Here is a 12202-nt window from a genome sequence, read left to right as displayed (position 1 = left end):
GCGTCATGCTGCCAGTAAGGAGGCTTTTGACGTAAACCTGCAGTGGTCCTGATTGAGGTAGACAACGGTTTCACAATGCAAATAAACCACCCTGCACATTACACATTAACCAGTTTCTTATAAATTCATATAGTCATAAATTGCTTCAGTTTTTGGCTATTCTCTTGCCATGGAACAATCTCATTCCACAAGTCTTGCTCAGACCAGTACAGGCCAGGGATCTTTCTATCAGGGACAATGCGGGGGGAGGGCTCTTCATCAGACCAGGGATATGCAGGGGCTCTTCATCAGACCAGGGTTATGCCAGGAGGGCTCTTCGTCAGACAAGGAATATGCCAGGGAGGCTCTTCATCAGACCAAGGATTTGCCAGGGGGGCTCTCCATCACACCAGGGATATACGAGGGAGGCTCTTCATCAGACCAGAGATATGCGGGGCTTTTCATCAGACCAGGGATATGCCAGAGAGGCTCTTCATCAGACCAGATTTATGCCAGGGAAGCTCTTCATCACACCAGGGATATGCGAGGGCTGTTCATCAGACCAGGAATATGCCAGGGGGACTCTTCATCACACCAGGGATATATCAGGGAGGACCTTCATCAGACCAGGGATATGCCAGGGGGGGATCTTCATCACACCAGGGATATACCAGGGAGGCTCTTCATCAGACCAGGGATATGCCAGGGAGGTTTTTCATCAGACCAGGGATATGCCAGGGAGGCTCTTCATCAAACCAGGGCTAAGCCAGGGAGGCTCTTCATCAGACCAGGGATATGCCATGGGGGGGGGGGGGGGCTCTTCATCAGAGCAGGGATATACCAGGGAGGTTCTTTATCGGACCAGGGATATGCCCGGGGCTCTTCATCAGACCAGGGATATGCCAGGGAGGCTCTTCATCGGACCAGGGATATGCCAGGGGCTCTTCATCAGACCAGGGATATGCCAGGGAGGCTCTTCATCAGACCAGGGATATACCAGGGAGGCTCTTCATCAGAGCAGGGATATGCCAGGGAGGTTCTTCATCGGACCAGGGATATGACGGGGGCTCTTCATCAGACCAGGGATATGCCAGGGAGGCTCTTCATCAGAGCAGGGATATGCCAGGGAGGTTCTTCATCAGACCAGGGATATGCCAGGGAGACTCTTCATCAGTCCAGGGATATGCCAGGGAGTCTCTTCATCAGATCAGGGATATGCCAGGGAGGCTCTTCGTCAGACTAGGGATATGCCAGGGAGGCTCTTCATCACACCAGGGATATACCAGGGAGGCTCTTCATCAGACCAGAGATATGCCAGGGAGGCTCTTCATCTGACCAGGGATATGCCAGGGAGGCTCTTCATCAGTCCAGGGATATGTCAGGGAGTCTCTTCATCAGATCAGGGATATGCCAGGGAGGCTCTTCGTCAGACTAGGGATATGCCAGGGAGGCTCTTCATCAGACCAGGGATATGCCAGGGGGGCTCTTCATCACACCAGGGATATACCAGGGAGGCTCTTCATCAGACCAGGGATATGCCAGGGAGGCTATTCATCTGACCAGGGATATGCCAGGGAGGCTCTTCAACAGAGCAGAGATATGCAAGGGAGGCTCTTCATCAGACCAGGGATATGCCAGGGGGAAGCTCTTCATCAGAGCAGGGATATGCCAGGGAGGCTCTTCATCAGACCAGAGATATGCCAGGGAGGAGCTATTCATCAGAGCAGGGATATGCCAGGGAGGCTCTTCATCAGAGCAGGGATATGCCAGGGAGGCTCTTCATCAGACCAGGGATATGCCGGGGGGGCTCTTCATCACTACAGGGATATACCAGGGAGGCTCTTCATCAGACACTTTAATCCCACTCCTCAATCAATCAATCAGTACTCGTTAAATGCAACTAGTTACTGGTGAGGGTCTCATGGCACTGCGTGGGGGTTTCAACCACTGCCTGTCCATACTAAGCTGACTTCATTTCCACTAAATTCCAGGCACCAAAGAAGAGAGGGTCAAAGCTTGGTCATCTATCTGCAAAAAGAAGTAGCTGCATGTCTAAGCAGACTGAACACCACGCAGTCTTGTGTTCCTTGTTCAGGTTTTTAACAGCCGGGTCCATGAAAGCACAAAAAAAAGTGTAGTCACCCCACATATTATCCTCAGGTTGGCTCTGGTGCAGAAACTTCCAATGAGCCAGTTACAGGGGTGCACAAGTGGTCTTTTGTGCAAGGGAACACGCCTAGCTCTCTGCCCTGGGTTGTCATCTCTTATGGAACTTCTTTCACCTCTCATCTCTCACATCATCAAAAGCCGGATATTCAAGCGTAATTTTCATATCCAGGGTCCATTCCAGTTTCTACATGAGGAGTTGAAACGTCATTGACTACTTTATATACTGACTGTTAATGCTCATTTGGGGCAAACTAGAGGTACAAGTGTCATTCTTTTCTGAGTCTTTGTTTCCTCTTTCATTATTTGTAGTTTCAACTTTTTCATACTAATGCACATTGATTGCTGTGTCACCTGTTTTTCCATGCCACCTTCATACATTTATGATTATGCTAAATAAATATCTATTTGGACTACTATTCATCTGAGGCGCTTTTGACACATTTTCCTACTTTCTTTAACAGTTACTCACTGTTAGTATGGACTTCTTACTTTTCAGAAATAACAATTTACTATAGATAATAATTCCAGAGGGGACATCGCTTTCCGCTCAATTTTCACCTTGAATGTAGAGTAGCTTTATTGATATGTAGGACTCCAGACTCACAGGTGTATGCAATGGTGCTGTCACCCACCACTGCTCTACACCGAACTATCTGCATTGGGTGTCTTTCCTGGTCGTGTTCAACATTCCGTCCATCATCTTTTTGTGTTGCATTTTCACCCTAAGTGGGAAGGGTATGCCCAGACGTGGGTCCCGTGCTCACTACGCCACTGGAGTCAAGCTATCCTTGCTGATGAGGGCTGAAAGACCGAAACCGGTCCTAGGATGCTTGGTTCCTGTCCAGGGAAGACATGGCCTGGCAGTTCGGTCTGGACTGTTCCCATGAGGCACAGGGTCAAGACTGAATTGCATATGGTTATGTCTGAACTGGGGTGGCGTGGTGAGCAAAATAACGATGGATTAAACCCAGATCTGTGACTGGGGGAGAATGTTTGACAATGTTCAACATTCCGTCCATCATCTTTTTGTGTTGCATTTCCTGGTCTTGTCTCTTTCAGGCATTCCTCACTTGAAAACAGTCACCACCAAGGAGACCACCAAGTCAACTTCAGGTGGTAGCCCAGCCATGAAATCTCACCACACATGATTTTCAGGAGGCGCGATAGGCAAAGCCCACGGATACGGACATGCCGCAGTGCAGTCGTGGAACCGACCGACCTGTCCAGTCAGTTTCCATCTTACATGGAACCTCCATCAAAGACGCTAAGGGATGGTGCTATGGGAAATCTTTTGGGACAAATCCAGTCACTACTATCAATTATTTCCACAAAAGTTTCACGAGAACCACAAGCTGATGAGAAATGTGGGCAAAGGGGCAGCCAAACTTGAGCTTCCTGTGTCCATGAACCACATCAACACATCTTCAAACACATTGACCCTGGTCTGTAAAGGGCATTAACAAACCTGCTCTCAGCTTCAGCAAGTCGCACAGATGGGACATCAACTACATCTTCAGCAGCAAACCCTTCCCTTCCTAGCCCTGTGAGGGGCCTATCACCCTCAGACATGAGTAAGTCCTTCGTCTGTGGCCTCTCTCAGGATTGCACAGCCTGCCTATGAAAAGGTGGACTTTAAAAATCTAGAACTGTCCAAGAATGTCTTTGATGTCATTTAAGAGATCACAGTATCCAAAGTGGAAACATTTCCTGGGAGTGTTTGGAAAAAAAGCGGGTAGCCTTTATGATTGAATTCCGCAGGCCAAGTGTGGCCAGACATTACGTCTCTACAAGGAAACATCATGGAGAGGCAGTGCTTAATTTGAACTGGTGGTTTCCGGTACTCGGCACCGACACACAATTGTCAATTCCAGTGCTTGTGACTGTCTGCCACAAGGCGCTGTCTCAATTATTAATTCAATATACACTGAAAAATTACTGTTACCTGCCACCCAACCATTCTTATAGCTTTGAGGGCCTGGAATAGTCCGAACTGTCAAACTTGTAGGAGTGTGATGGTTAGGAACTGTGTTGGTACTGTTATTGGCAGCGCTGACAGAGGCAATGGGTGGTGCCAGCTGGCGAGGGCCCTGGCACTTATTGTTTTACAAATTAAGCACTGTGGAAAGGCTAGCATCGCTGTTCAAAAGGAGCAGAGTAGACATAAATCGAGGGATAATCAGGCATTTCGCTAAGTTGTACTCATGTGCACGTGATCAGAAGGATGCTTGACATGAGTATCTTTGGGGGCATATTTGAAATCCTATTAATACCCCGATCCAGGAGCAAGGTACTGTGAAAAGGTAAATTGACAACAGGCACCCCTTCTATGCGCCTTTGCAGTGAGCTGCCTCTAATATCACAGAGGAAGTCATTGTCATGGCCTTTAACCCCAGCAAGACACAGCAAGGAGGAGAACAGTGCTAGTGTTTTTCTCAAAAGTCGGAACCGTTCATGAAACCGTAAACATATGAAATGCAGTTGTATAAATGTACACAGTGTTGTCTTGTCGCTCCCATTAATGTACAAGGCCCGTTTCTTTCCATTTTGGATCGTAATACATTGTTACCAGTAGGCATAGACTGTCAGGCACGACTTTTTGCCGGAGAGGCGCTGCTATTAGGGGCTGCACGGTATGGGAGGCTGCAGGGCCGGCTTTAGGGGGGTGCGACCGGTGCCACCGCACCGGGTGCTGGCTTCCTGGGGGCGCCGTGTTTGAAAGTTTATTATGCTTTTGAAGCACCTGCTGCAGCCTTTCTTTTCCCCGGCAATTACCAGGCCTCACATAAATGTCAAGATAACTCGTGTGATTAATTATGTTCCTGGAGAGAGATGAGCATTTTGTATAGTTGAGGTTTTGACTTCGGTGAAGTTAGTGCAGAGGGTTAATTTGCCTGCTGGGAAAATGTGTACCAAGTAGATTACAGAGTGTGTATGATGTAAACAGATCAGCAGGTTACTGCTTTCAAAAGAGACATCTTTTTTCTTACTTGCAATTCATAACTTAAAGTCCTAATATAGAATAGTGAACTATTAACTTTCATCCTAGAACTAACTGCATACACACTGCAAAGTATACATTATTAGAACATTGAATAATGTTGCAAAAAGGGTTAATTTGGTTAGAAATCGATTCTTATTAATAAATAAAACTCCCAACTATGCTGTTTCTTTTTTGACTCCGAGTTTGTGCTTCTCCACACCAAGAACTCTTAAACTATACTGCCTACCAGTATGGATGACATCTGACTCCTACACTTTTAGTCCTTTGGCTTATGTAACATTACACACGTATGATTGATTGTCTCTGTGTAATTTGTGTGTGATGCAAAGTGCTTGGACACCCTACACTGGTATGAGTGGCGCTATATAAGTAATTCAATGCATCTGAGAGAGTGTGGTTATGGAGACTTGGTCACTGTTAAAGGGTGCTAGTGAGAGAATCCGTGGTGGAGGTGGTCATTGGGAGGGCGCCAACAAACATTGTCGCACAGGGTGCCACCAGAACTAAAGCCAGCCCTGGGAGGCTGTCATGATACTTTTCTGCAGAGATGCAACCGAATTTGGGGTACGTCTACAGTCAGGGCAACTGGAACTATACGATTCTTTGGCATTTTCCACATAATTCTGGAAGTACCACAATTGCCTTATATTGCACACTCTGCTGCATGGTTAGCAGAGTTCAGCAAATAAATGTTTCTATCTCACAATGGTCAAACGTTACAAAGAAAATCCAGCGGGTAGGTTTGCGCAGTGGCATCCCCTTTGCAAACTAGCTGGTCACGTCTCGGTTGCTGTTTGTTGCATCACAGGTGTTAAACTGCTTCTAAGGAGGTGAACCTTTACCCATGAGTGTTCATGTGGCTGAAAGTGACCAACTAGCTAAGTAATACTGCCACAGAATGTGCCACAGTATGCTGCATAACTTTTTCTTTCTGCATAATTTAGTCAGTCCAACCACATGTGGTACTGCATGCCGCATAATTTCCATGTCTCTCTATGTAAAACCATGTCTTGATAGGTACTACTCCAGGAACAATACTTCTGTTAGGGAAACAAAATCCATGAAATGTGATCGCTGTGGAAAGGCTTTGAGTCCGGGAAGACATTATGTGAGTGGAGACACTGTGAGAGAGACACTGTTCCATGCTTACACTGGAGAAACATTACATAGACCCAGGAGACACATTATTGGGGAGACGCTCGACGGTCTCAAGGGAGACACTCTGCATCGGTGAGACTGCGGTACATGCTCTGGACAGGGCCGGACTGGGAACCACAACTGGCCCTGGCAAAGTGCTCGGCCGCCACCCCTCCCCTCCTCCCCCCTCCCAGGGGTAATGGGGGGGGGGGGGGTGTTGCCGCCGAGATCTTTGACAGGGCCGGTTTTCCGTTGCTTTTGTTACAGGGCCGTTTTTGCAGCAATGCTGAAAAAAAGGCCCTGTAACCAAAACGGCCCCCAGGGGCCCAAATCCGGCCCCCACCCGTGCGGCGCACCGGGGGATTGCCCGGTGCCCGCTACGGCCAGTCCAGCTCTGGCTCTGGAGCAAGAGGTACTGTGTTATGACAAAAACCTTTGGGGAAACTGCATCATATGAACTCATATGTCATCGTGAATATTCTGGGAGAGGCCTTTTCTTGGTGACAAACTCCAGGGAAATACGTCGGAGGGCAAATTCTGGGAGGTGGCTTCTCTGAGAGGCACTTTTGGGTTATAATTCACAGGGCATATCCTGGGGGAGGCCATCTCTTGGTGACACTCTTCTTGGGTGATGCTGTCTTCCTGAGCTCGTTCTTTAGATTACCCCTATAATGAAGGTCTTTTATGGGCTTCAGCTGCTGTCTCCGGCTTTCCATTTGGAAACTCAGTTACTGCCCTTTCTACCCCTGGTCTCAGGGTCGCGAAAGGAGCGGCAGGAAGAGGAAGTGAACACTGCTCCCAGAGCTCTGCCCCCCTTCTCTTCCCTTCACTCCTTGCTCTTCAGCAAGCCCTTCAGAAGCAAACATGAGGCTGTTGAAGGCCAAGGGTAGGACAAGGGGTCGAAACCTGTGATGTCCAAGGGTGTGGTTTTTTAACTCCTTTACCCCTTGTATTGCGCTCAACCAGTGCCCGTGGCGCACTTTGCTCCGCATGGTGGAAGCTTTCTGGAAGAATCACTGTTGCCTCTGTCCTCCATTCTGTGCCATTTTAAATAAAAATGTAAGCGGTGACGTGTCATACGCGATAAGGATTTCTTAACTGATGAGAAAACTCCTACAAAATAAACATTACAGCAGAGCAACAATATGAGCAGTTTGCTGCTCTGATTGTTTGAATGTTGGCTTCGATAAGGCTGGCATCCTTGCTGGTAAGACACAGGTCAGCCTTGCACAGGCACCGAGACCATGGATGGGCCTCAGACAGCAACTGGTAGGGCCTGGCACTGCTTGCCTCTTTCTGGGATAGCACAGGCAGAATGGCTTCTGTTGATCTTAGAGAGTAGGGCTTCAGAGACTGAATCCTGGGAGAGGTGATCATTTCCTTCATGCATCTATTAACCCTGGGTGTAGTTTGCGAAGTAGCACTACACATAGCTAGTAGCTGTTAGCACTGTGTGCTTGTCTGCTCTGAGCAATAATTGCAAACAGCATCTTGCACAGTGCAAGTTATGATAAAATAAGAATCTCTGTCTTTAGATGCTAAAATACATATAGTCTTTTCACAAAAGTAAAAATAATAAATTAGTAAGCAGTGAGAGAGGTGATGATTTTGGGATCCTCCCTAACCTAGGCAGAGAACCAAGCAGATGCCTTGATAACAAAAGGCACATCTTCTTGAACGATTCGGTGGTGGTCCCATTCTCTTAGGACCACCCCAAGCACTGTTATTGGCAAAAATACAATCCCAACCAAAGGCCCTGCAAAGCATAATTGGACGAGATTAGCAGTGGGCAGTGAATATTATAGTATCCAATATCAAAATAATTCTACAAAGAGCTGCAGTTCAACTAGTCGTTACTAGATGTCCCTCAGGAGTCAAATGCAAAAGCATTGAAATGATTATTACATCAAGCTGCAGCTCCACTAGTTGTTACTAGATGTCCCTCACGAGTCAAACGCAAAAGCTTCATGAAAGGGTTTCAATGCTTTAGCATTTGACTCGCTGTATCAGGCACTGGCAATCCCGTGGTGTGCAGCACGGGTGGGGGACAGTTTTGGGCCCCTGCGGGCCGTTTTTGTTACCGGGCCGTTTTTGCAACATAGCTGCAAAATCGGCCCTGTAACAAAATCGGCCGAAAACCGGCCCAGGCAAAGAGCTCGGTGGCACCCCCAAGCCCCGGGGCTGGGCGGCCGAGAACTTTGCCAGGGACGGTTTTGGTTCCCAGTACGGCCCTGGTCATGGGACCTCACTCAAAGAGAGCCATGGAGACGCACTCAAAAATAGCCACAGGGATTCACCCAAACTGAACTAGATGAACCCGTCCAAAAAAAGCCTCAAAGGCTCATTCAAAGAGAACCAATAAAATCGCCCAATGAGAGCCATAGAGATTCATCCAATGAGATCCATAGAAATGCACCCAAAGAAAACATAGGGACCGACCAAATGAGAATCATGGGAAATCACCCAAAGAAAGCCATAGAGACTCACCCAATGAGAGTCATGGTAATTTATCCAAAGAGATCTTGGGGAACTCACCCAAAACGTGGCACAGGAGTGCACATAAAAAGAGCCATGGATACTCACCCAAAAAGAGCCATGGGAACTCACCGAAAGAGAGACATATAGACCCACCCAATAAGAACCATGGGAACTTAACCCATGAGAGTCACTGGAACTCACCCAATGAGAACCTTGGGAACTCACCCAAATAGAGCCATAGAGTCTCGCCCAATGAGAATCATGGAAACTCACCCAAAGAGAGCCAAAGGAACTCACACAAAGAGAGTGAGCCATGGGACCTAACCAAATGCCATGGAGACTCACTCAATGAGTGCCATGGGGCATCACCCAACAAAAGCCAGAAAGGGGCAGCCATAGAGAGCCATGGGAATTTACTCAAAGAGAAACATTTGGAACTCACTCAAAGGGAGCCACAGAAAGTAGCTGGAAGAGAGCCATGGGAATTCACCCTCTGAAAGCGAAAGAGACTCCCCAAGTAAAACAATAGAGATAGAGACTCGCCCAAAGACAGCCATGGAAGCTTGTCCACAGAGAGTTTAGAGACTCAACTAAGGCCAGAGAGAGAGCTATGTACTCTCCTAAAGAGAACCATAGATGCTCACCCTAATTGAGCTATGGGAACCAAACCTAAGAAAGCTATGAGATTTCACCCAATGAGAGCAACTTAACAAGCAGCACTTGCACAATCGAAAATAGGACTCAACCAAGAGAGCTACAGTGACTCATCAAAAGGGAGACATGGGATTCAAACACATATGAGCAACCTATGAGAATCTATGAAAGAGAACCCTAAGAACTATACCCATAATTATGACTTTGACACATTCACCACATAATCCAACATCTGCTGCACAATTTGCAGATTTTATCAAAAAAGAAAATTTGTTTCTAGCTCACACGGATCAAAAGTTACAAAAAATGTTGCCACATGTGTTGCTAAGCAGCGGAAGGCACTTTCGCAAATGTTGACTGTTCACCTTTCAGTTGTGTTTTGCTGTGTTTTGGTGTCATACTGGAACTAATTAGGTGAAAAGGTTTCTCAGTGTTAAAATGAGTAAAAATAATGAACTGATACCATCAAAAAATATGTCACATTATGCAGTATAATTTGCAGTTTCTTGCCACATAATTTAGTAAACCCTGTTGCATCCTCCCTTGCCACATAATTCCAGTGGCCCTGATCATACCATAACAAGCCACTGGAAGACCATGTGTGAATGTAAACATTCACCCGACCCAAGGAAAGCCAAAGAGACTAACCCATGCCTTATCCCATGAAGGGAGACTAAGTGGGCAAGTCAACTTGGGATTCGCACAAAGAAAACCACTGGGATCCACTCAAAGTGTGACATATGATTCACTCAAATAAAGACAGGTGTATCACCCTCAGAGAGTCATGCATGCAGACGGGGGCTCCTCCAAAAAGAGCCACACGGTCTCACTCTCAAACAGCCCTGAGGGCTCAGCGGCCACGAGACACTTGGACCCTCTTATGTGATTTATTTAGAAGATTTTACAAAGCACACAGCTACCCAACAGGGTTTCCCGGCGCTAAGCAGGACAAGCGAGGACGCAGCTAGTTGGAGGAATCTTACTGTAAGCCGTGGGTGCTCAAGCGCTACGAATCACCAGTACTTCAATAGTAAGTGCTATGATGACTCACTCAGCAAGTTCCACATAAAGGTAAGCGCTCATTGATTCAAACAGGGGCAGGCTTAAAATGGGGGCCAAGCATCCAAATATGGATTGATCCACCAACATCTACTGGGAGACATCTGTAGAATACCACATCAAAAGCAGTGAGGACGCACACATACCTTTTGCACACCCAAAGGAGGCGTAGAACTTACCCACCAAAAACCATGTCCATATGACTTACTTGAGCAGAGTCAGGTGAACTCACTCACTAACAGCTACATCAAAAGCTGGCATACTTTTGACTACCCAAAGAGAGGTGTAGAACTCACCCACCTAACGCCGCATACACAGAACTCACCGAAGCAGAGTCAAGCGAGCTCACCCAATAAGAGACACATTAAAACATGCATACACTTGACATCAAAGAGAGGCACAAGGCAGATCTTTGGATGTTTTAGTTTCAAGAATCAGCAACATTGCTACCAAAAGTCCCATCTGTATCATCCACAATTCAAAAATCTCTTGAAAACTGAGCGAGATTTTGATTTGGGGAGCCCACAAGAATGCTACGCCCAGCGCCAGTTCGTGCATCCGACTGGACCCAGTGCCTTGACCTGCTTTTCTTTAGCAGTTTAACGAAGCGCTAACCATATCAAGGGACGACTGATGACTTTACAGAAGCAACAATGTACATGTTTTACTCCTAGCCCTCTGGAATGGCTAAGGTGACACGTGGCTCTTTATACACTCTCTTAATAAATAAATAATTCAACTCACCCACCGCGGGCCACATACACTGAACTCGCCTAAACAGACATAGGAACTCACTCAGTAAGAGCTACACTGAAACAGACGAGCATGCGAGCATAACTGTGATTCACCCGAGACACCCGTGGCACCTCGCCCATGTAGACCACGTAAGGGATCCAAGTGAGACAGGACTCACCCAGAGAAAAGCCCCTAAACTCACCGGCTAGGTGCCCTGGTGAGTGATAGCTGCCAGACACCCCGCTCTGAAGGCCACGAAACGAAATAGATGTATTCAGTGCTTTGAATGTAAATAAGTACATTCTGGTACTCACTGTTCAGAGCACCTGTTTGCTCCTGAGAAGTGCTGGCACTCTCCCATTTAATGTATTTTAAAGGCGCTGATAAGTGCAGATACCCTGCATTTCAAATTAAAGAAGAACAGGTACTTAGCACTGGAGTGTACCTGCCCATCTAAAGCACTGAATATGCACATAGGGCACTCACCGACAAGCAGCAGGGGCACCGTCAGGCAGAGCACCACGATGCCACCCAGAGCCCAGGCAGCGCGCTTCATCCTCCCCTGGCCCACACCTCGCTGGTCCGACTCCATCCCCGGAGCTGTCCCTGGCGTAGCTCCTCCGCCTCTGACGCGCCCTGCCCGCTGGGTGCCTTATGAAGGGGGGAGTGAACACATTCACAGCAAACATACCTGCTGATAAGAGATGTGGGCTTACCTGATTCCTTCACGCCGCGCCATCCATCACTGGCACGCTGCCTGTTTGCACCCTCTGCTGACGTACTTCTATTTTGAGGGCGGGCGTGGCCGCGCGTTATATTGTTACATTCTCAGGTACAGTGACACAGCAGAAGCCCCCGTCTCATAGCCCGGGAAGGGTGCTCGGGAGACATTCCAGCCGCACGCGTCACTGGGCCGCCATCTTCTGGGACCACTCTTGGACTGCAGGGAGACACACAGGCTCTGGTGGCATTCCTGCGCCTCGAGAGCTG

General features: G+C 47.7%; 1 protein-coding gene across 1 annotated transcript in view; it reads right to left on the bottom strand.

Annotated features, from left to right (window-relative positions):
* Positions 1-11834, bottom strand: part of LOC146780098 (uncharacterized) — an 84915-nt gene extending 73081 nt beyond the window's left edge. Inside the window, exon 1 of the mRNA XM_085639674.1 lies at positions 11699-11834. Coding sequence (XP_085495800.1) covers positions 11699-11804 — 106 coding nt within the window. The 5' untranslated portion in view covers positions 11805-11834. The remainder of the gene's footprint in view (positions 1-11698) is intronic.
* Between the last annotated feature and the right edge of the window lie 368 nt (positions 11835-12202).

Source organism: Triturus cristatus, chromosome 12, assembly GCF_964204655.1.
Source record: "Triturus cristatus chromosome 12, aTriCri1.1, whole genome shotgun sequence".
NCBI lineage: Eukaryota > Metazoa > Chordata > Amphibia > Caudata > Salamandridae > Triturus > Triturus cristatus.
This window is presented reverse-complemented; position numbering and strand designations above follow the sequence as displayed.